Consider the following 26187-nt stretch of genomic DNA (forward strand, 5'->3'; position numbering starts at 1 on the left):
TGCTCTCCAGTAAAATCTCTTACCCTGTCTCACTCTGCCTCACAGTCTTCAGTTTCAATTTCAGTTTCGAGGAGGTGAAACACTAACAGAAATAAATTGAGACAGGATGCCTCACAGTTGTTCAGGTGGCCCACTAACTCATGCAGCTACAGAATTATCCCCACACTGCAAAACAACTTCATACAGCTTCATCAAAATATGACTGTTGAGGGGTAAAAAGTACTCCAGTCTTCCTGCCCTTCATAAAAGAAATGATGAATTTCTGTCCATTTATACGTGATTTCTTTTTGTCCAGTTTTCTATGTGTTTCTATGATCTTGTCCAGAGTTAGCAATGTTATACACAAGTCTGGATGCAACTAAGCAGTATAACATGAAATAAGGGGGCACTATGGCAGAATCGGTTAAGCGTTTGGCTTCTGAAACAGAGTTCACCAGTGATCAGGGTTCTAGGCCCCATTTTGGCATGGTGTAGTTTTCTTGGAAAAAGCACTTTTACTCCAGTCTTCCTCGCTCCATCCAGGTGTGACTGGGTACCTGACTTAGGAAGGGGTTGGTTAAAAAAAAAAAAAAACAGTGATGGAAAGAGGGGTTTCAGCCCCACCTTCCTATGCCAAACCCTAGACACAGTGAATCCACTGGCCCAAAGGCCGTAAGACTGTTGGACCTTTCACCTTTAACATGAAAGCACAAACATACAGACATCAGTGCCCCTACCCTGGCTTCCTCAATGCTGACGGTTCCGTCTGAATTCATGTCAAACTCCTTATGTGCCTGAACCTCCACATAATCCACCCTGAAATGGGAAAACTACAACATTTGACATTCATTTCACTTCACCAACTTCACCGCACAAACCAGCACTAATTGCAACAATGACCTAGCTCTTTACTGAAGGTACTTAATTTACTTAACAAATTCTGTTCATGGATGGTCAGTAACGTGAAATCTGCAATTATTAATGGTTTCTGATATTTTCTTTTCACAATATTAAACAAACTGATGAAATCTTTCTGTGATATATAAAGCCTTCACCTTTGTGTTTTATCATGTGAAGAAAGGCTTTACCAGAGCCCATGACATTCCAGTTAAGTCACATTTGTATTTGTCACTCCTGAGAAAGGGGTTTTTATCATTGTGCTAGTTTAAGCAGAATAAACCCTGGACAAAAGAATTGACATGAAGTTTCAGGTGCAAGGCATGATCTTCCCTACCACACAGGGTGTTCACCCTAGACATAAAAATCTCTTTTTGTGTGTTTGGAGATTGTGTACAACTTTTAAACTATAGATTCTCTTAGGCTAAAATTGTACTCCTACAGCAACACAGGTACAGGACATTGTGTCCATCATAGTACCATAAACTGACTCCAGCATACATAAAGACAGTGATCTCTCATAGTGTCATAGTGAAGAAAAAAAAGATTAGGTACTTTTCAAGTAACAAGACTGTTTTAGTTTCAGTTTTAAAAAGTTGTCAAAGTATACAGACTGATCCATGTTCACTACACAACATTTACTTTGAAAAAGATTAAAGCAGATGCCAAACCTAAGCTTAAAACCATGCTGATCAGGTCTTGAGAGCTTACCCAAGGTTTGCTTAAAACATCAACATAAAATGAAACGAAATTAAACATAAGAAACAAAGAAGTATAAAGTAAAATACATTGAAATAATGAAAGATACTTTGAAAGTAAACTGCTGAAATAAACCAAGAACAAAAATGGGCCATGCTCAGCATACCTGCGCACACACTCACACAAATTCTGAGGGATTTCAACAATGCAACAAGACAGCATGGATTCTAAAGAGCAAAACAGTATGTGCATGGAACAAGTAATGTAAACAAGTCTTCCGTTTTCCTTCAGCAACCATGTTCAGATGTGTCAACTACGGCCACAAGGTGGGTTTTTAGTAATGAGAATGAAATGAAAGCAAGAGACAAGGGCAGAAGAACATACTCTTTATCTCCGTTGACATCCAGCTCAGCAAAGGCATGCACACCTTTCACACGATCCTTCTCCCACTGCCAAGAGTTCTTGTACACTGAACAACAGCCACACAGGTCACACATCAACAACTGATTCACTAATGGCCTCAACTTTGCTTCTGTCTTAACCAAAAAAAAAGAAGTCTTCTCTCACATATCAGCATGCTGTTCTTAAATATGTAAGATGTGTCAATGTGATCTTTAGTGATTTTTTTAACACTTTGATATATACATGTCTCTTAACTTTCTTTATGTTTTTTTTTTTAAACTGTTGATTTTTCTTAAACACATAAAACATTCTTAGATGTGTCAATGGAATCTTGTGTGAACCCTTGCAATATTTAAACATATACACAAGGGTGTTTTTTTAATTTTGTTTTTATACCACTAATTGTTCTTCAATATCTCTCAAGGTGTTTTTTTTTATTGTTTCTTCAACACCACTAATTGTTCTTCAATATATAAATGTTCTCAAATGTGTCAATGTAATCTTATGTGATCCATTTGAATATTTAAACATATATATGTCTTTTCAGATTTTTTTCAAATACCGCTAATTGTTTTTAAATATACAAAATGTTCTTAATGTGTCACATATAAACATATACATGTTTTTCGCTTGTACTGTGAACTACATGACATTCTAATTTCTCTTGAGAGATAATAAAGATGACTTAATTTGATTTGATTCCCTGGCACATGATGAAAGCCATCTTGTAATTTCCTGCACAAAATAATACAGCAACATATCTTATTGTTTGATACAGAGGCATCTAAATTGCTGCAGCAATGTGAGAAGTGGTGCAGAAGAAAAGGCAGAAAGCAAAAAGGATGGTGGGAGGGTTCTGCTGTACATACTATCTACATCAATCTCCCAAAGTCCAAAAATATTCACAATACTCAGTTTCAAAACAACAGTGACAGGGTTACTTGTGTGCAATTTACTTCTTTCAAAGGATAAAATATCTATAGTATTATATTGAGCAGTCTGAGACACAAAGGTGGATCACATTAAAAACAACTGCAAATAATCAAGAAAGCTTGAAATCATGTAAAGATGTCATTATGTTTGACATTTGTTTAAAACAATAAACTTACAACAAAAAAGTGGTTGTTGTTGTTTTTTTCAAAACTATGTTCCATGCTAATTCAAAGTTTTACTTTGTCAAGCATATCACTTCACTCATCATAAATATATGTATCATAACATTTTGCATTTATTGAAATATGCAGTTTTGTTGAACTGTCAACAGTAAATACCAACATCGACCCTCTCTATCTCTCTTTTTTTAGTTTCTCAGATTAGGTATGATATTGTGTGGCAGCGCATAAACAGTACAGTAGTTTTACAAAGCATGCATGTAATTTGTCAGAATATAAACAAAGGCTAACAATTATGAACAGCTTTTTCAAGAACTAGGATTCAGGATAAGGAGCATAAAGGAACAAAACACCATCTACAACAATAACAGGTCTAAATGCTACTTCTCTGACATGCAACATTTACTGTCTGCTATGATGATACAGTAATTCCACTCAGACATCAGATTCTCAATCTATCATGTTTGTCATTTTTTTTCCATTCACTCACTCAGTCTCTCTCTCACTCAACAGCCAAAAAATAAACACTCAGTGCCCCCAAACAATAAACCTTTCTTCAAAAGTGAAGTTAACAATATCAGCCCTTTGACAGATCAACAGTGTTGTGTCTGCTGATCTGAAGGAAGCAGTGGGTTTAGCAGACTGCTTGACAGACTGTTAGTCCCATACTGACCTGTCCAGCCACACCCAATGCTGTATTAAATCACCACCCAGACAGCAACTCCATAGTCTCCTGAGACTGTTGGATGTATATAAAAATATGTTTGTATATAATATATATATATGTATGAGTATATATCTATCTATATATATATATATATATATATATGTGTGTGTGTGTGTGTGTGTGTGTGTGTTGCAGATTGCGGATGGGAGGTTCTAGAACTATTTTCAAAAGTGAAATACAAGTAATTATCAGCAGTTTTGTCCCAACTTCCATTCCATGTTGTTTTTGGTATGTTAATGGTCAGAGTAAGATGCTTAATATACTACGGCCGTACTTTCCCACTTTTTCTGATGTCTGTCCTTGGCCTGTCTTTCTGGAGCTTCTGCGGCCTCTTTCGCTGCTGTAAAACACACACACACACACATACACACACACCACATGCATGCATGCAAACAAATACATACACCATACACTTGCATACATACACATATACACAAAAAACACACAAAGCACATATTTACATATGCATGCACACATGCACTCGAACAAGAACACACACATACACATTCATACGTTTTGCACTGTGGGAGGAATGTGGTACATGTAGAATGATTAGGTGCTCATCTGCCAATACAGAAAGTCTGTGAGGGTCTGGAATCAAATCCCACATTCAGCCTTTCTCCCAAGTTTGGCTAGAAAATAAACTGGCAAAATTCTGTAGAAGAAATCCACTCTGATAGGTACACAAATATATATGCATGCACTCAAGGCCTGTCTAAGCGCATTAAGCTGCTGGTCAGGCATCTGCCAAGCAAATGTCATGTAGCATTCTGGATTTGTCCAAAACCAGTGACGCCTCCTTAAGAAACTCAAACTAAAACTGCACTGTGAAGAAAAGTATATGTGCCAAATCAGCCAAAAAATAAATAACACAATTTGACAAACACTTCTATTTCAAAGCATGGTCTATGCACCACAGATTTGGATCAATGGAATTTCAAACTACAAAACTAATGGCACACAAAAGATACACAAAAGATATACATACAGCCATTCTGTGCACAAAAGGTTTCACATGCAGCAATTTTTTTTTAACACAACTAAAAATACTGGAAGTGACACTGTAGTTTTCCAAAATAGTTTGGTGTGTGTGTGTGTGTGTGTGTGTGTGTGTGTGTGCGCGTGTGTGTGCATGTATAATAATCTCTTGCTTCTAGTTGTAAAGAAACATGAAAAGAGGAGAGTTTTTCTGTTTGTCTCTACACTATGCTCTCTGCCTGCTGAAAATAGGTCATATTGCTAAAAATGTGCACAACACAAATACAAGGCAAATCTATATTAAGCAGCTATGTTCTGGCCACATTCCTGCAACAACAAAAAGTACACTGTCTCATCTCTATCTTGATCCAGCTATCAAGCATGTAATACCACTGCAACAGGATTTACACAAACACACAAACACACACACACACTCACGCGCGCACACACACACACATATATATGTGGAATGATAGCCTAGAGGTAATGCGTCCGCCTATGAAGCGAGAGAATCTGAGCACGCTGGTTCGAATCATGGCTTAGCTGCCAATATTTTCTCCCCCTTCACTAGACCTTGAGTGGTGGTCTGGATGCTAGTCATTCGGATGAGACGATAAACCAAGATCCTGTGTGCAGCATGCACTTAGCGCACGTAAAAGAACCCACAGCAACAAAAGGGCTGTTCCTGGCAAAATTCTGTAGAAAAATCCACTTCAACGGGAAAAACAAATAAACAAACAGCACGCAGGAAAAAATACACACACACACACAAAAAATGGGTGGCGCTGTAGTGTAGCAACGCGCTCTCCCTGGGGAGAGGAGCCCAAATTTCACACAGAGAAATCTGTTGTGATAAAAAGAAATACAAATATAAACAAATATAAACAAATATCTCTCTCTATATATACACACACACACACACACACACACACATATATATATAGATACACACACACACACACACACACACACAAACACACACGTGATAGATATATATAGATAGATTATATGTATATATAATATACATAATTTCATGGGGTATCATGTCGATATTATGGGATTTATATCTCCTATTCTTTTCTTTCCGAGCCAATGTGCTTTTCAGTCACCTCTATGCTATGATCTGCTCTTAGCCAACAATGAAAGCATAATCTACAGTGTTGTGTGGGAAAACATCAAACAATTGAATACACAGGTGAATTCACTGGCACCTACCGTGAGCCTCTGTCTGCAGTGCTGTCAGCTCGGGCAACTTCTGTTCCAGTTCTGCTATTTTGGTCTGCATACACATTGAAAACAAGGTAAATTCAATAATAATGATAGTGATAAGATATAATACATATATGGCCTGAACTCCCCTGCCTCACATCAAACAATACATAGCCAATAGTTCATACTGGCATACAACAGCACATGAAAACATACAAAAAGTATAGACAGACAGACAGATAGTTAGAAATACAAAACATACACACACACATATATATACACATGAAAGCATATACATGTACAAAGGCACCCATAATAAGCACACCTAATTGTAATATTCAGAGGCAGTAGTGCGAAAAAATTACCTACACTTTTCCACAGGTGATATATGCAGTCTCCATGTCTGCAATTTCTGGTTCTACTCATGTAACAATCTTGTCACAATACAGCTTTACGTTAAAATCAAGACTCATTTCTCACATAACTTTATTTACCACTCTGGATTTTTTCCCCAAAATCTAGTCACTCCATCTGCTCTTTAATCTTTCAGCACTTACCGGTTTACCTGAGAAAATAGACAGTGGTGGAAATTGTAGGTGGCAGCTTTAGTTTTAAGTGCAACAGGACATGATGAGGATCAAGATAAGCAGACCAGACATAAGACTTACCTGCTTTTCTTCCAAGTTGCGCTTGTTTTGCTGGATAAATTCCTGCTTCAGTTTGTACCCTTGCTCCTGCAGCAGTCGGAATGACTCTCTCTCCTCACGATCTTGGCGACCAAGTTCACTGCATTATACAATGAATGAATAAATTAATGTTTTGATACATTTGGCCATGTGCACATAAACATACGTAGAGAGTTTGGGAAAAGGTTTATATGCAATCAGTGAATGGTAATCTGAATTAGGACAACAAACAGAATTCACAAAATCACATCAGATTCAGTGTACAATGTGTACAATGTTGTGTCTGGGTTGAGTCCCTTCTCCTCTTATATTTCCTTTGTTAGAAGAGAAATACAATTAATCAACAAAATCAGATGCTTTGGCACTCAAAGAAATGCTGTCTTCTTTTCACAACAAAGAAAATAAAATTCACAACATATTTTTGTTCCTAACATCTATAAGCCTGTGAAAAGGTAGTGCATGAATTTTCCAGTTTTTTGTTTTTCACAAGTCTGTATGTGATAGACACTTGTAAATAAACTAATGTTCATTTTCAACTGCCTTTCCACAAACAGTAAACATTTTTTTCCAATACATTCTGCAATTTGTAGAAGTATCTACCAATCAATGAAAAATGGATAATACATTCCAGTAAATAAAACAAAAATAATAAATTTATTTTAGATTTCATTTAACACATAATTAGATATCTGCAAAACAAACAAAATAAGCATGATCTTTTAAAATGTATGATGGGACAATTCTAGAGCAAAGAATCTTTGTACAACAACTATGAGAATGCCATCAAACTATGGTATGTGATTAGGCTATATTCTTAGAGGTGTGGGTGGGAAGGTGGGGGCCATAATAAACAAGAGCTGTTGGACAACCAAGAGTGCAGTAAGTATAATAAATATACATGATACATGAAAAGAAATGTTACACACACACACACATACACACACACACAAAAAAAAAAAAAAAAAAATCCACACACACAAAAAAGTGTATGCACATAAGCACAAATGCATACACAAACGCACACACACAAATGCGCACACACACACACACATACGCGCACACATACACACACACACACATACACACATACTTACAGGCATCTGTTAACACACTTGATGCGTTCTTCATACTCGTCACTGCCATCACAACAATCTGTAAAAACGAAATACATATCATATAACAAAATGAAAAGAACTTGATTTATATCAGGACTGAAAACATTTCCAAGTTTATTTCTGGTGCACCTGGTGGGTTACAGGTGGAGACTTTTATGATCTCCCAGGTCAAAATATATGCAGACCTTCAAGTGCCTTCATGTACATGTGAGTATGCATTCAGCAGATCAAATACACACGATGAAGATCACTGTAATCCATGTCAGCATTCGGAGGGTTATGGAAACAAGAACATACCCAGCATGCACATCCCAGAAAATAGAGTATGGCTGCCTAAATGATGGGATGAAGAAAAAATACACTTAAAAAATTTACATGTCTCATTGTCTGCATGAGTTTGTATGTGCATGTATGCATGCAATCTGACTGAATGACACAGGAAACAAATGATGAGTGCACCACGGCAGCTCTCAGTTCTACACAGGTAGGCAGACATTATGCAAATGACTGTTTGTAAAACACAATTTGAGATTTAATTTCCTCTCACCCCTTTTGGGATATGCAGAATTACACACACACACACACACACACACACACACATGCCCACACACATGCGCACACACACACACAAACACACACACACATACACTCACAGATATTCTGGTCTCGTACTTTGATGTGGGCATTCAATAAATGAACCAAAGACGAGAAATGGGGTTAATGACTTTTACTTTCATGATGGTTGTCAAGACAACTGCAGCGACATCTATATTTTATTCATAATATAGAGTTACCTAACATGGATCGTCTACTACTGTGTTAATGCTGAAGTCGACGATACCAGAACATCTCCCCCCTTTTTTTTTTCTTTTTTTTTTTTAACCACCCCTATAACAGCAAACTCTAAACTTTATTTGTTAGTAGCACTCTAATTCAAAACTAGATTCATTATAGCCTTTAAAATTATAAATTTAAATTACAAACCTTTTTTTTTAAAAACTTTAAAACTCAATTATCTTCACATTCATGCTTAATTAATCTTGGACAAGTTAAAACTACTTTCACACATGAGTCCGTTCACTGACTCACTTATTAGTTCAAGATGTAGACTGCACACACTGGTATAAAGAAGTAACTCAAAAATAGTTTTTGTGATTTCCGAAACATCAAGTGATAATTTAATGGCATAGAAGTTCAGTCCTGAACTAGATGTCACTTAAATATGCAATGGAAAGTGTTCTAAAACATGATCTATGACGAGTTTTTATTATACGTCACACAGTTTGTAATGATGTTCATGTCTCCTTGAAGCAATGTAAATAAAGTCACACAACTTCATTCCTGTATTAGTTTTCTTTTCTTTTTTTCTTCTTTTTTTTTTTAATTAGAAAATAAACGAAAACCAATCAATACTGCTACTTTTTCTTTAGCAAATTTTAAAAACATTTCAAACTGAATGAAACAACAATTTCACTCAACGTAACTAAGCAAAGCTTTAACATTTTTAAATAAACACAGAAAAGAACTGAAAATGCTTGGCACCAGCACACCAAACATAGACTTTTGAAGGCTTCAATTAACCTTTGCTTTTACATTTAACATGCTCACAATATCTTGCTGGTTTCTTTGCAACATAACCACTCGCTGATCTGGTAACACGCGTTGGTCTATTGGAAACAGCTGGAGTTGCGGAAATTTTGCGGGTGTCCTGGGAAACAGAAATGATGTCCTTGGAATCCCAATTGATGTCCTGGGAATTCTGAGTGACAATCCTGGGAGCTGGAATCACTGGCTGCTGTTGATCAATAGAGGACACTGGCGGTGTGTTCTGCACAATGACGTCCCGGTGAGTGTGCTGTTCTGGTGGTGTTGTTAGTTGCCGGCTGGTACTGGATATCGGCAATGGTGGTACTGCCTGCAGGTGCTTGCAGTTTCATTGAAGTATGCCTGCTGGTGTGTTTATGAGGTAAGTACGGTTGCTTGGATCCATGGCTACAACCGTCCCTGCTCTGTCCCACTTTTTCTTATCATCTCCCTTAATCAGAACGGAATCTCCTGACCTCAGGGGGGAGAGGGAAACAACTCCAAGATGATGGTCAAAATTGTCCTTGTAGCTCTGCTTTGTTTTCTGATCATTCAGAGAAATTGTCTTGTGATCTGGGAACTTTGGCAGCAGATTCTCTGGAAGCATTGGCACTTTGGTTCTCAGCTGCCTACCCATCAAGGCAACTGAAGGACTGACTCCCGTGCTGGAGTGAGGAGTCACTCTGTAGTTTAACAGTGCTATTTCTGGGTCATCCTGATCCAGAATTTTCTTAGCTATTTTGATGGAGCTTTCTGCTTGGCCATTCGATTGAGGGAAACCTGGACTGCTGGTTCTATGACTGATATCATGCTCTTGACAAAATTCAGCAAACTCATGGCATTTAAACTGTGGTCCATTGTCTGAAATAAGTTCATCAGGAATGACATGTTTAGAGAACAGTTTTTTTATCACTTTGATCATGCTGGATGTTGTTGTTGATTTGAGATATGAAATTTCTATCCACCTGGAAAAATAATCCACAACCACAAGATAGTCTTTTCCTTTGTGGTTACACAGATCTGTCCCTAACTTTTGCCATGGTCTCTGCGGTAGTGGTGCTGTTTGTAATGGCTCCTTCTTCTGAGTTGGCCTATTCTTCCTACACAGTTGTACACCATCTGTTTGAGTTCTTTGCTGAGACCTGGCCACCACACTGTTGCTTGTGCGTTCTGCCTACACTTGCCTATGCCTTGGTGAGACTCGTGTAGCTTTTGAAGGACATGTTTTCTCTGTGACTTAGGAACAACAATCCTGTTCTCAAACACAACTAAGCCATCCACCATGGACAACTGTCCTTGTGCTCGCTCATAGTCTTGAAGATGATATGGTACTGTCCGTGGCCATCCATTCAATATGTACCCTATCACGAGTTGCAGTTCTCTGTCATGTACTGTCTCTGCTCTCAGAATGTCTAGTCTGGCTGGTCACAGGCCACTGAGATTCTACACAGTCCACATGTGCTGTGACGGCTTCATCCATGCTCTTGTCTTCATCTGTGTGAGGCACTGGTAACCTTGAAAGTGAATCTGCAATCACTATCAACTTTCCTGGGACATGGACTACGACAGGGTTGAAACGCTGAAGTCTGATTAACAATCTCTGGCACCTCACTGGCGCTTTGTCCAAATCTTTGCTTGTCATCAGTCCCATTTTCACTGCTGCTGTTCTGCTAAGTAGGTTACTCTTTGTTGTTAGATTTGCCACGACAACTCGAAACTTGAAATGCTTTTCTTTGTAGACTGTCTTAGCCCAAAATTCTCCTCTGCTCTGAACTTTTCCTCCAGGCAAAGTAAGTTTTGCTGTAGTTTTCTTTAACTTTGGCCTTGTTTCAGTTTTCTAAATGTCTCTTCATGCATCACAGTTAGGTCTGCTCCGGAATCAATCTTGAAACTGACTGGAGTGTCTTTGATTCAAAGAGTTTCTGTCCAAGGTTTTGAATTTTCTTTGATGACTGTCAAAGCGTCTAGCTCATAAACTTCATTCATCTTCAAAAGTTTCTTCACTTGAGTCTTCTTCAACTTCTCTCGCACCTTTAGATCTACACATCTTCTCAAAGTGATTTTTCTTGCCACACTTGCGACAGCTTTTGTTGTAAGCAGGACATGCTTTTTCTTTGTGTTCAAAACCACCTCAATCACACTTAAATCTCTTTACTGAAGTAGACAGTTGTCTACCTTTGCCACGGCCTCGACTTCTTGCCCTACCGCGACCTCTGCCACAGCTTTTGTTGTAAGCAGGACATGCTTTTTCTTTGTGTTCAAAACCACATCTATCACACTTAAATCTCTTTACTGAAGTAGACAGTTGTCTACCTTTGCCACGGCCTCGACTTCTTGCCCTACCGCGACCTCTGCCACAGCTTTTGTTGTAAGCAGGACATGCTTTTTCTTTGTGTTCAAAACCACATCTATCACACTTAAATCTCTTTACTGAAGTAGACAGTTGTCTACCTTTGCCACGGCCTCGACTTCTTGCCCTACCGCGACCTCTGCCACAGCTTTTGTTGTAAGCAGGACATGCTTTTTCTTTGTGTTCAAAACCACATCTATCACACTTAAATCTCTTTACTGAAGTAGACAGTTGTCTACCTCTGCCACGGCCTCGACTTCTTGCCATACCGCGACCTCTGCCTGTGTCATGTGAGCTTCTGTGTGACATTTTCATTCCATGTAAAGCTTCACTTATGTCTTTCTCAGACTGTTCTTGTGCCTGCTTGGTCACCTGTTCTTGTTGACGCGCAAGTGTCAGGGCTTTCTCTAAGGTTAGATCTGAAACAAGTTGTAGTTTCTCTCTCAACTTTCTGTCATGCAGACCTACCACTAGCCTATCTCTGAATTGTTCTTGTTGTCTTTCCCCATATTCGCAGTACTGGCTCAGTTCTAGCAAGCTTCTGTAAAACTCTTCTACAGTCTCATTTGCTGACTGCCTTCCTTCTTGAAATTTGGACCTCTCATGAATGACGTTTTTCTTAACAACGAAGTAATCAGTGAATTTTTTCACAACTGTTTCAAAGTCTGTGTCACTCTCGTTGCCTAGCCTCACCTTCACCAATTTCATTCCAAACAAACGAATTGAAAATTTGTTCAGATTCTCGACCCATGACATACAGTAAAGTATCCCTCTGTACCTCACCGTCGTCTCAATGGAGTTTTGTTGCGTGTCGGTAATGTCAGAATCTGTTCAGCCATTCACTCCAAGCTTCTGGCTTGAATGGAAAGGGTGCAGGAGGGGGGCAATCTCGATTCAGCCATTTCCGTAGATCTAATGTCTTGTTACTCACTTTATATGGTAAAACTTCTTCCTGAAAACAGCTTTTCACTTATCCCACTTCTGACACCATATTCTGGTCTCGTACTTTGATGTGGGCATTCAATAAATGAACCAAAGACGAGAAATGGGGTTAACGACTTTTACTTTCATGATGGTCGTCAAGACAACTGCAGCGACATCTATATTTTATTCGTAATATAGAGTTACCTAACATGGATCGTCTACTACTGTGTTAATGCTAAAGTTGACGATACCAGAACAACAGACACACACACACCCTCATACAAACACACCCTCACAGATGCCTACACAGACACAGACACACAGACACAGACACACACACACACTCACCACAAATTCCATCGTTGACTTGTGAGGAAAAAATATCCATGCCATAATGACCCCGGTTTTCACAATAGAAAGATCCGTTTGGACAGGCAGATGTGCCTAAAATACATGAACAACTACATTAAAATAATAAACAACAATCAAATGATAAATGAAAAAAAAAAATGAAAAGATCCATAATCAACAAAAAATAAATGAATATAGAAAAATATGGTAATCCACACACACACACACACACACACACACACACACACAATTTTATCACCATCCAAGATGTTTTAGAAAAGATGTGCATTACCTGATTAAGTATTTTGTCTCCATCTTTCAGTCCATGAAAGTAAATTTTTTTTAAGAAAAAAAAGTGCAACACCATCAAAAATCAAACTGACATTAGATGTGGATATCCTATCTCTTCTGTGACTGGAATATCCCTGGGACCACAGAGATAAGGCATGAAAGTTCAGTCAAACAGTCAAGCAAGCAGAACCTCTTCACTTGCCTCTCATCTCATCCAGACCTTTGTGAAATGGATTTTATATTAGTTATTACACGCACACACATTCTCTCTCCTTCCCTCCTTCATCCCTTACACACACAAACACATTTCACACCTTTTGATATATGTGTGTACATTGCATGTGCATTTGTGTGCATGTGTTTGTTTATATGCATGTTTATGTGTGCGTGTGTGTGTGTGTAAGTATGTATGTATGTGTGCATGTGTGTTGTGTGCATGTGTGTTGTGTGTATGTGTGTATGTGTGTGTGTGTGTGTTGTGCGTGTGGGGAGGGTAGTGGGGGCGGGGGAGTGTGAGTGTGTGTCTGTGTGTTTTGTTTGCAAATTTATGAAGATTTGGGGCAGCATGTTACTGAATACAATATTACATGCACAAGTGTGTTTGTATGGCAGTGCGCACCATGATGTGAAAGTGCTTATCCATACATGACTTGGTGCCATCTATGTTCCAGATCTTTTACCCTATCTGAGCTCAGCTCACCTGGTTCATCTGACCCATCCTCACAGTCACAGTAATCATCATTCACATACTCCCAGGGCACTCTTTGTTTGGAGGTGATGCACATGAACTCTCTTGCAGGCAGATAAAATGAGGCCTCTGAAATCAATTGACACAACTACCTGTAAACAGAACCATAAACATAAAAAGATAAAACAATTCCATACCTCTCTTTCTTTTTCTGTCTGTCACAATGTCAGTATGTGTGTGTTGTGTTTCGTGTGGTGTGGTGTGGTGTGGCGTGGTGTGTGTGTGAGTGTGTGTGTGTGTGTGTGTGTGTGTGTGTGTATGGGGGTTGTATGTGTGCCTGTATATTTGTGGGTGAGTGAGTGAGTGTATGTGAGTGTGCGTGTGCGTGTGTGTGGGTGTGTGTGTGTGTGTGTGTGTGTGTGTGTGGTGTGAGTGCCTCTCTCTGTGTGTGTGAGTGGTGTGTGTGCCTGTGTGTGTGTGTGTGTGTGTGTGTGTGTGTGTGTGTGTGTGTGTTGTGCTGAGTGTGTGTGTGTTATGTGTTTGGTTCAGGTATCACTTATCAGTGATAGCTTCTTAAACTACCAAAATGTCATTAGTGGTAGCTTTTAAACTATCAAAATTTCAATAACACAAACAGGAAACCATGCTGACATCAGCACTACCACTACCCACATACACTAAATAGAAACAAAAACTGCAGTGATAAATGCATGCATATATTCTTTTGTCACTTCACATTAACTTATCATTAATTGAAATCTCATGCCATTTTCTTCATTTAATAATCTTCATTTGGTAAACCTGTTAAACAAGTACTGAACTACATTCTTCAATATGCTTCAACACAAAAGTAAAGGAGGTCAGGTCATTAGATCTGCTACTGGTAACCTGTAATCCAGTACAACCTGTTCAGGGTCGGGTTGCCGGCGACTAAACCGGCACTCCCACCACTCCCTTCTGGGACTGGTGAGGCGGGTGGCTAGACACCCTTATGGAGATCCATAAAAGGGCGTCGGCTCAGGAGAGCCACCGACGGCCATCTAGCTCCACCATGCTGTGTGCATGCCACACGCAGTTGGCCCCCGGGGTGTGTCTACCCATGTATGCGAAGTCTGGATCCGGCAGAATCTGCGGAAGAAACCTATCGGTTCAACGGAGAGGAAGGCGGTTACAGCAACGCACTGTGGAGTGCAGAGAGCAAGATGAGACACCGAAAGGATATCTTGGTCATCCACTGCATCCGTGCTCATCCTCCAGTCGTCTCGACTTAGTCTTGCCACTGGAAATTGGTGGACCCGGACGAGAGAGTGAGGTCGACGTTGCGCAACTCCTCTTCACTTTAAACAAACTCATCGCGCAAGTCATCAGTCATCCTAAATGACCTTTCATCCTTCATCATTTCATCACCCCCAAGTCCTGTGGCGACAGGCGAGCGACAAAACGACAGGTGTGGGTACACTGGCAGTCGCAGCCGCAGACCTGCACACAGGCGGCTCAGGCCATAGGGTCGTTCTTCGTCGACAGGAGCAGCGATGGAGCTCGGCAGCCGTCTGAGCGTCTGAGCAGCCCTCTTTAGGAATGCACTGCTCACCTCCCTGGCATGAGGAAGGGGCTAGAAAAGGTGCCCTAAAAATTGCCTGCTCCATATCACCCTGGCCAGCATACCGCGGCTGGCGGGGACCCTACATCAGCGGTCGAAACAAAGAGAAAGAAAAGAAAAAAACAAGGATCGTTCCTCTCACCATTGGTGCTTGGAACATAAGGACTCTCCTGGACAGAGATAACGCGGACAGACCCCAAAGGAGAACAGCACTAGTTGCATCCGAACTCGCCAGATACAATATCGACATCGCAGCCTTGAGTGAGACTCGGCTTGCAGGCGAAGGCGAGCTCTGTGAACGGGGATCTGGTTACACCTTCTGGAGTGGACGAGGAAGCGAAGAGCGACGTGAGGCTGGTGTTGGTTTTGCAGTAAAAACAGCACTTGTCAGCAAGCTAGCTGGAATCCCAAAGGGAGTCAACGATAGGCTTATGACCATGAAACTCCCACTGGCATCTGGCCAGAAGCACCTCACCATTGTCAGTGCCTACGCCCCAACCATGACCAACCCGGATGAAGTGAAGGCGAAGTTCTACGAGGACCTTCACTCTGTCATTGCTGCCATCCCTAAAGCAGACAAGCTCATCATTCTTGGGGACTTCAATGCTAGAGTTGGCTCTGACTACATCTCCTGGGATGGAGTGATTGGAAAGCACGGTGTGGGCCACTGCAACCCAAATGGATTGCTTTTGCTTCAGACCTGTGCAGAGCACGAACTGCTGATAACCAACACAGTTTTCTGCCTCCCTACCTGTAACAGGACGTCATGGATGCACCCTCGCTCAAAGCATTGGCATCTCATCGATTATGTCATCGTCAGGAAAAGGGATAGGCAAGATGTACGTGTAACAAAGACCATGTGCGGCGCCGAGTGTTGGACAGACCATCACCTTGTAGTCTCGAAGCTGAATATTCGAATCCAGCCCAAGAGACGCCCCCAAGGCCAGAAGGCTCCAAAACGGCTCAACATCGCTAAGCTGAAAAACATCACCATCAAACAGTCCTTTGTGGAGCTGCTGGAAGATCGTCTGGAATCCGCCTCTCTGGACAACCATAATGTGGAGTCTGACTGGAGGACCCTGCGTGAGCTGATCTATAGTACAGCTTCAGAGACCCTGGGACCCATGACCAGAAAGCACAAAGACTGGTTTGATGAAAACTGTGATGAAATCAAGCAGCTTCTGGATGAGAAACGCCGTCTGCATCAAGCCCACCTGAGCAACCCAAAGTCCACATCAAAAAAGGATGCGTACAATGCCATCCGCAGGACTGTTCAGCAAAAGTTACGCCAGATGCAGGATAAGTGGCTGAGTGACAAAGCTGATGAGATCCAGGGATATGCTGACAGGCACGATATGAAGAGGTTCTATGATACCTTAAAAGAAGTCTACGGCCCCACATCCTCAGGATCATCCCCCCTCCTCAGTGCAGATGGGAATACCTTGATCACCGAGAAGGAGAACATTCTCGAACGATGGGCTGAGCACTTCAACAGTGTCTTAAATCGCCCTTCCTCCATAAATGATGAAGCCATAGACCGTCTCCCACAAGTCCCCACCAACGAAGCACTGGACGATCCACCAACACTTCTTGAGACCCAGAAAGCAATCCGTCTGCTATCCAGTGGCAAAGCACCTGGCTCAGACTCCATACCAGCAGAGGTCTACAAGGATGGAGGCACTGTGCTGACTGAGAAGCTTCATCAGCTGTACTCACTCATGTGGAAAGAAGAGACGATCCCCCAGGATTTCAAAGATGCATCTATCATTCACTTGTACAAGCGAAAGGGGAACCGGCAAGCCTGTGATAACCATCGGGGCATTTCCTTGCTCTCCATCGCAGGCAAGATACTTGCCAGGATCCTACTAAACCGCCTCACAGCACACCTTGACCAAGGTCATTTGCCTAAGAGCCAGTGTGGATTCCGGAAAGAGCGCGGAACCACCGACATGGTGTTTGCTGCAAGGCAGCTGCAAGAGAAATGTCAGGAGCAAAATGCTGATCTGTTCTCCACCTATGTCGACCTCACTAAGGCCTTCGACACCGTGAGTAGAGAGGGACTGTGGAAGATCATGGCCAAGTACGGATGCCCTCGGAAATTTATTTCCTTGGTCAGCCAATTCCATGAAGGCATGCAGGCTCGAGTCCAGGACAATGGCGAAACATCTGCTCCTTTTGCTGTCACAAATGGTGTCAAGCAAGGCTGCGTCCTGGCTCCAACGCTGTTCAGCGTCATGTTCTCTGCAATGCTTACTGATGCCTTCAGAGATGGCGATGTTGGAATCGGCCTAAAGTACCGAACAGATGGCAAGCTGTTTAACCTCAGAAGGCTTCAAGCAAAAACGAAGGTCATGACAGACATCATCAGAGACTTTTTGTTTGCTGATGACTGTGCCCTCAACGCTGGATCTGAAGCTGACATGCAACTCAGCGTCGACAAGTTTGCCACTGCCAGCAGGAACTTCGGCCTTACCATCAGCACGAGGAAAACTGAAGTTCTCCATCAGCCAGCCCCAGGGAAACCCTACGTTGAGCCCAACATCACAGTCAACGGTCAGAGACTCAGTGCAGTGGAGCGGTTCACATACCTTGGCAGCACACTGTCACGAAATGCGACCATCGACGATGAAGTGAATGTCAGGATTGCAAGAGCAAGTGCAACTTTTGGTAGACTCAATGCAAATGTCTGGAACAGAAGAGGCATTAGTCTTGAGATCAAGCTAAAGGTGTACAGAGCAGTAGTTCTCCCCACACTACTGTACGGCTGCGAAACTTGGACAGTGTACCAACGACATGCCAAGAAGCTGAACCACTTCCACACAACATGCCTCAGGAAGCTACTGAACATCAAGTGGCAAGACAGGACCCCAGACACAGAGGTGCTCGCAAAAGCCACCCTTCCCAGCATCTTCACCATCCTGATACAGTCCCAGCTTCGCTGGGCTGGACACGTGGCGCGCATGCCAGACCATCGGCTGCCCAAAAGGCTCTTCTATGGCGAGCTGCAACAAGGGAAGAGATCACACGGAGGTCAGAAGAAGCGCTTCAGAGATACTCTGAAAGTCTCTCTGAAAGCGTTTGATATCAACCCTGACTCCTGGGAGGAATCTGCAGTGGACCGTAACAAATGGCGCGCTGCTGTACACAAAGGCGCCAAGTTGTGCGAGGCCAACAGGACTGCTGCAGCTGTTCAGAAGAGGCAGGCCAGAAAGTCACGGGCAAACAAGCTCCCTGACAATGATATGCCTGTCTTTGTCTGCCCCAACTGTCAGCGAACATTTCGTGCGCAGATTGGACTATTCAGCCATCTGCGCACTCACAGATAGATTCATGAGCATCCTTCCCCACACCCCACCACCACCCTCCCCCCATCCCCCATCTGGATGACAACGATGGTCATCATCGATCTCGATGGACACACCACCACCAAAGGAGAAAATCAAAACACTGCATTTACGTTATATTCGTTTCTTCATCTGCATCCTTCTCTTACTACAGTCTAGCCAGTCTATAACTATCGTCTAGGCCTACACTCAAGCCAGTCTCTGACGACAGTCAAACCCATCTCAGTCACTGAAACCAGAGATGGCGGGGCATGGGGGGGGCGGGGGGTTGAGATGGGGGGGGAGGTTCATCTCCACTCGCAACCAAAACCTGGCATGTTTGTGGCTAACTGCAACTGTACCTGAATTTTGCAGTCCACTTACTTGCAACAGGTACACCCCTAGGTCGTTCTGCAGCTTCAGAAACAAAGCCCAGTGCACAAAACAGCAGCAGTTTCTGCATCATTTTCCTTCTTTAGTTCACTGCTTCTCTTGTTCACAACAATCGACCGCCACTGCAAAGCAACCGATCGTCGTCTGCTTTCCTCCAGTTGTCTTCTGCCACGCTTCCGATCACGTGGTACAAACAAAGGGAGGTAAATAACGAAACACGTGGTTTCAGTTTCAGTTTCAGTAGCTCAAGGAGGCGTCACTGCGTTCGGACAAATCCATATACGCTACACCACATCTGCGAAGCAGATGCCTGACCAGCAGCGTAACCCAACGCGCTTAGTCAGGCCTTGAGGGGAAAAAAAGAAAAAAGGTGAATAAATAATAGATAAGCTTCCACAAATAAATTTTTAAAAAAATAATAATAATAATGGATACTTATATAGCACACTATCCAGAAATCTGCTCTAGGTGCTTTACAAAAACGCTTTTGATAACATAAAACATTATATCTATGTTACATACACACACCAAAATGTGACCACACACACACACACACGCACGCACGCACGCACACACACATACCAATACATACATTTTAACATACATGTGTATCTAACAGCTACCCTAACACATACGCACACATAGGCATAATAATTATAATGTAAAAAAAAAAGGTAAATAAATAAACACGTGGATGGCTTGAGAATGAAACACTGATTACTTCTTTTGTATTATTCAGAAATAAGGGGAGTTTTATGTGCATAATGTGAAAATGTAACTTCCCATGCGCGAAAGTTACACACACAAAAATGGCGCACAGGTACAGCAATGCAGAGCTTGTGCATTTTTTCATAGATGCAGTTCACTCTTGAACAATAATCATAGATTTTTACACTGAAGACGTGTTTCCAAAGCTGAACTTGAAATCAGAGGAACATATTCCAGTCCAAGTGTAAATTAACAAGACCTGATGACACAAACGTTAAAGGATAAAGAAAAAAGGCACAAAAAAGTACTATGAATACTTGTACAACAAGTTCTCCAGTATCAAACGTCCTGGCCCCATTTGAGGCCAGTGTGATATCGACAAAGCATAGCATAACACGATTGATTTTCATGACCACACACACACACTCACTGTATATATGTATGTGTATCATATACGTCGCAGGAACCACTTGTGGCATAGTAGTACCGACGAAAACATTAGAGGAGAGCACAAAAAGTGCTTCGATTTGACTGTTCCTGTAGTGAGAAGATTGCAGTATTATTGTATTGATTTTCTTTCAGTTAGTTAATTGGTGTCATAATTCAGTATTTACAGGGTGTTGTTTGCACTGATCTACACAATTAAATTGTCGCCTTTTTGTCAGCGGCAAATGTGTCAACACTGTCTGTTTTAAAGATAACACGCGTATTTTGTATATATATATATATATATATATATATATATATATATATATATATGTGTGTGTGTGTGTGTGTGTGTGTGTGTGTGTGTGTGCTGAAATATCAAGTTGGGACTGTAACATCATTCTCCGTTGCGAAGGCAACGATCTCTTAGAAGAGTTACTTCCCTTGGTTTCCCCCTCCCCTCCTACCACCTACTGCTGAATAAACCAGTCGTGTTGTTCAACGCCTGTCTTGGTCAATCATTTGCATGACTGTCTAAAACACACCCAGACTCTTTACATGGTGTCAGAAACACGGACAAGAGCCCAAGCAACAAACCACACACGGCGACCTTGACTGCGATCTCAACAAGTAAGGTTTACGAAGTTTCAATCGAACAAAGAACTGCTTGTTCAATCCAGTTTTATTGGCCCTCCGACACTGTTCAACAACGTCGTTACTACGTAGGTTGTGTTTTCGGACTTACAGGCGTTTCAGTGGCAGACCCCTCACATTTCACTCTGAAAGTGGTGCGAGGACTGGTGCTCGTTACGTCTGATTTTATACACGTAACCTAACACGTCATAGCCTTCCGTTTAGCGAAGCAAAGACACGTAACGTTATTGAAGCAAAAGGGGTGGTTCAGTGGTACGTATTTTCAGCATGGCTTTTCAACAAAATCCAACTATGAACTGGACTGCCAACAACTTAGACACGGAGTGGACAAGATTTGAAGATCACGCCAAGCTGATGTTTCTTGGCCCACTGAAGAAAACAAGTCCAGAGGAGCAGGCAGCATACGTCCGTATATGGATAGGAGACAAAGGTAGGGAGATTTTCAAGTCGTGGAACCTTGCAGAAGCAGATCAAAAGAATGTCAACACCATTCTCACCAAATTCAGAGCCCACTGCTCTCCAAAAAAGAACACTGTATTTGCCAGATACATTTTCCAGGGGAGAAAGCAAGACAAAGGGGAAACGTTTGATTCATTCGTGACAGACCTCAGGAATCTGGTCAAAGATTGCGAATATACAAGCAGTGATGAAATGGTGCGTGACCACATCGTAGCTGGTGTCCAGTCACGGGACATCAGAGAAAAACTCCTCACAGAGGGCGACACGCTGACAATGGACAAGGCAATACAGATCGCCACGAACTTCAAGACCACACAGCAATGTCTTGAATCCATGTCAGACAGACCAGCCGCTGCTGAAGTAGCAGCTGTACGACACGGAAAACATGAGCGCCAGCGACATGACCATTCACGTCAAGACCGTGATCAGCAACAGCAAAACAGAAACCGCTGCAGAAACTGTGGAGGAATCCATGAAAGGAGAGCATGTCCTGCATACGGACAATCTTGCCACTACTGCAAGAAAGCAAACCATTACGAGAAATGCTGCATGAAAAAGAAGAGTAAGCAAGCTGTCCACAGTCTGGCCCAAGAGGAAGTGGATAGTTATCAGGACCTATATGTCTACACAGTCAATGGAAAGTCCACTCATCCTGATACAGCCTATGTCAAGCTTGACCTTGAGACTGGAGACAAAATAAGTTTCAAAATAGATACAGGCGCTCAGGTCAACGTGATTCCCTGGAAGAACTACAAGCAACTGACCAAACAGCCACCTCTGAGCAAGACCAAGCAGAAGTTTTACAGCTACACAGGGCAAGCCCTCAATGTGAAAGGAAAGACCACCATGGACTGCAGCTACAAAGGGAGAACACTGCGACAAGAATTCATCATTGCAGACACCGGCCACACACAACCAGTATTGAGTCTCCAAGCCTCCCTGGATCTGAACCTCATCAAACTGATTCTTTCTGTCAGTGAACCTCCTCTCACCAAAGAAGCAGTACTGAAAGAATACAAAACCGTATTCAGCGGTTTTGGATCTCTGGAAGGAGAAGTCAACATCCACCTCCAACCCAACGCAACCCCAAAAGTGCATGCACCTAGACGAGTACCTCACTCCCTGAAGGACCGCATCATGGAGGAAATCAAGAGAATGGAGCGCATGGAAGTCATTGAGAAAGTGACTGAGCCAACTGACTGGGTAAACTCCATGGTCGTGGTCGAGAAACCAAACGGCAAGCTAAGGATATGCCTGGACCCAAAAGACCTAAACGAGGTGACAAGACGCCCCCACTACCCAATGCCAACACTCGAAGATGCTTTGGCAAAGATGTCCAACGCCAAAATCTTCAGCAAGTTGGATGCACAATCAGGGTACTGGCAACTTCTGCTAGACGAGCAGTCATCGTACCTGACCACTTTCAACACACCACATGGAGGCAGGTACAGGTTTAAGAGGCTTCCATTTGGTCTCATCTGTGCCCAGGACATCTTCCAACGGAAGATGGACGAGATCTTCGAAGGAATCCCTGGAGTCACGCCTCTAGTAGACGACATCATCGTTTCAGGCTCAAATCAGAAGGAACATGATGACAACCTGAGAGCCGCTTTGAACAGAGCCAAAGAAAAGAACCTGAAACTGAATGCAGAAAAGCTGACCATTGGAACACAGGAGGTTGAATACTTTGGCCACCTCGTCACATCACAAGGTCTGAAGCCAGATCCTGCAAAGGTTTCAGCCATCCTGAACATGCCGCCCCCATCAGACCTGAAGGAACTCCAAACAATCCTTGGGATGATCACATACCTGTCCAAGTTTGCCCCACAGCTCTCTGAGATCACAAAACCCATGCGAGACCTGCTCAAAAACGAGACCGAGTTTGTATGGGACACACCTCAGCAGGCAGCATTTGAGAAAACCAAGCACATGATCTCATCCCAACCTGTTCTCGCATTCTTCGATCCAGCAAAGCCAGTCACACTGGAAGTGGATGCCAGCCAGCATGGACTAGGAGCCACCCTCCTTCAGGAAGACAGGCCAGTCGCTTTTGCATCCAAAGCACTGAACGAAACGGAGCAGCACTACGCCCAAATAGAAAAAGAGCTGTACGCCATCCTGTTTGGGTGCAAACGGTTCCACCAATACGTCTATGGCCGACAAACCATCGTCCACACAGACCACAAACCGTTGGAGGCGATCATAAAGAAACCCCTGTCAACTGCACCACCCAGACTGCAACGTATGCTCTTGCAGTTGCAAAAATATGACATCAAAGTCATCCATGTCAGTAGACAAAGCATACCTGTGGCCGACACTCTGTCCCGAAAACACATCCCAGTTGACCCAAATGACCAGATGAGCAAAGACTTCGACACTCAGGTGCATGCTGTCATGAAGAACATGCCCATCAGCGACAACAAGCTAGAAGAAATACGGAAAGCGACAAAAGATGACCCACAGCTTCATCACCTCAAGACATACATCCAGCAAGGATGGCCAGAGACCAGAAAACAATGCCACTCCAGTGCCATAGAGTTCTGGAACTACAGAGAAGAGCTCACCATAATCGATGACATCATCCTGAAAGGTGAAAGGATCTTCATCCCAACACTGATGAGACAGATCATTCTGGAAAGGCTGCATGAGGGACACTTTGGCATAGAGAAGACAACCCTGCGAGCCCGACAAGCTTTGTTCTGGCCAGGCATCACCCAAGACATCAAGAACCTTGTTTCCACATGTCCAACATGTATACCCCACCTTCCCTCAAATCCCAAAGAGCCCCTCATTCCCCATGATGTACCTTCCCGACCCTGGCAGAAAGTTGGAACAGATCTGTTCACCTGGAACAACAAGACCTACCTGATCACTGTAGACTACTACAGCAGATTCTTTGAACTGGATGAACTCACATCGACAACCTCCATAGCCATCATCCAGAAACTATGCATGCAGTTTGCTCGACACGGAGTGCCTGAAACAGTTATAAGTGACAACGGTCCCCAATACGCCTCCAGTGATTTTGCCCTGTTTGCCTCCCGATGGGATTTTCATCATGTGACATCGAGCCCGGGATATCCACAGTCAAATGGATTGGCTGAAAAAACTGTCCAGACAGCAAAAAGACTCCTGCAAAAGGCACACACTGAGAGAACCAACCCAGAGCGAGCACTGCTGGAGTACCGCACAACCCCGGTGGACAACCTCGCATCACCATCGCAATTGCTGATGGGACGTCAGTTACGTTCCACCCTGCCTGCAACCACCAACCAACTAGCCCCCAAAACCATCCAACCCCACAGTGTTATGCAACGTCGCCATGAACTCCAACAGTCCCAAGAGAAGCAGTACAACCGCTCTGCTCACCCACTACCTGAACTCAAGGTAGGAGCAAAAACCCAAGTCCAGCTGTCCCCAGGAGACCGTTGGCGACCCGCGAAGGTCATCGAGAAGGCAGACACACCAAGATCCTTCAGGATCCAAACGACTGATGGCAGTATCTACCGGAGGAACCGTCGTTGCCTGAAAGAGAATGTGGCTGCACCCACAGAAAAGCCGCAGCCAAGCAGTGAACCCCAGCGTGATGCCAGTGCCCAGAACACCCAGCCCAGTACCCAGCCAGACGTCGCCACCCAGACCCAGCCCGGATACATCACCAAGAGTGGTCGGCAGATTACCCCTCCGACAAAAATGAACTTGTAGACTCCTAGCAGATGTGTGAAAGTTTTGGCCTGTGTGCCATATAAAGAGAAATCATATTTTGTACAATGATTCGGCCTGTGTGCCAAACCTTGGGTCTGCGAACCCAAACATTTTGTATCTCCCCTATTAGGTGAAAATAAGAGTAAGATAATTATCACCAGAAACAATTCCAGTTGAAAGTATCAGTGTTCAGTGACAATCTAGTCAAGAAACCTTACGAGTGTTTTCTAGTTAAGCAGCTTTGGATGGATTCCAGTTTTAAATTATTTATCTCCCAAAGAACGAACTTTCAGAAAAAGGGAGATGTAACATCATTCTCCGTTGCGAAGGCAACGATCTCTTAGAAGAGTTACTTCCCTTGGTTTCCCCCTCCCCTCCTACCACCTACTGCTGAATAAACCAGTCGTGTTGTTCAACGCCTGTCTTGGTCAATCATTTGCATGACTGTCTAAAACACACCCAGACTCTTTACAGGGACCGGAACCTTTTTATCTGGTTATTGTCCAGACTTGAATCAATGCTAATTAATTTGAACACTATATATAGGCCTATATTTTGCCCTGTAGTTGCTGCTGTGTGTTGAACTTCTGCACCGTGACAGAATCGGACAGGTGCTTCGGGTAAGACTTCCATTTCAGTCTTCACCATTGATCAGGTCACCTCAGTTTCGGCATGATGAGGTTTCCTTGCCGGCCGAGAAACTTGAGGCACACTTCTGTTTTCCTCACTCCACTCAGATCAATGTGAATCAGTAGGAAATCGGGGGAAGTTTGTAAAGTGGCCCCACTTGCGTGAATAATCTTATGAATCTGCACTGCCCCAGGTCACAGCGGCCATAAAAGGTTGTTGGACCTTAAACCTTTTTCACCAGTCTTGACTAAATTTGTGTTTGAACATTTATCCTGTTCTTGTTCCTCTGTGGATGTT

At 42.7% G+C, this 26187-nt stretch overlaps 1 protein-coding gene across 3 annotated transcripts in view; it reads right to left on the reverse strand.

Annotated features, from left to right (window-relative positions):
• LOC143279959 (glucosidase 2 subunit beta-like) overlaps positions 1–19460 on the reverse strand; it is a 31950-nt gene extending 12490 nt beyond the window's left edge. The window contains exons 1-9 of one of the 3 annotated variants that reach the window (XM_076584336.1): positions 19300–19460; positions 14005–14121; positions 13011–13106; positions 7784–7841; positions 6672–6789; positions 6010–6073; positions 4091–4156; positions 1960–2044; positions 717–795 (exon numbers count right to left, since the gene is read on the reverse strand). In XM_076584336.1, the coding sequence (XP_076440451.1) occupies positions 717–795; positions 1960–2044; positions 4091–4156; positions 6010–6073; positions 6672–6789; positions 7784–7841; positions 13011–13106; positions 14005–14121; positions 19300–19381 (765 nt within the window). In that variant the 5' untranslated portion in view covers positions 19382–19460. Of the gene's footprint in view, positions 1–716; positions 796–1959; positions 2045–4090; positions 4157–6009; positions 6074–6671; positions 6790–7783; positions 7842–13010; positions 13107–14004; positions 14145–19299 lie in introns of all 3 variants that reach the window. The other 2 variants (XM_076584338.1, XM_076584337.1) reach the window with 2 other exon arrangements.
• Positions 19461–26187: the final 6727 nt, after the last annotated feature.

Source organism: Babylonia areolata, chromosome 3 (genome assembly GCF_041734735.1).
Source record: "Babylonia areolata isolate BAREFJ2019XMU chromosome 3, ASM4173473v1, whole genome shotgun sequence".
Classification (NCBI taxonomy): Eukaryota; Metazoa; Mollusca; class Gastropoda; order Neogastropoda; family Buccinidae; genus Babylonia; species Babylonia areolata.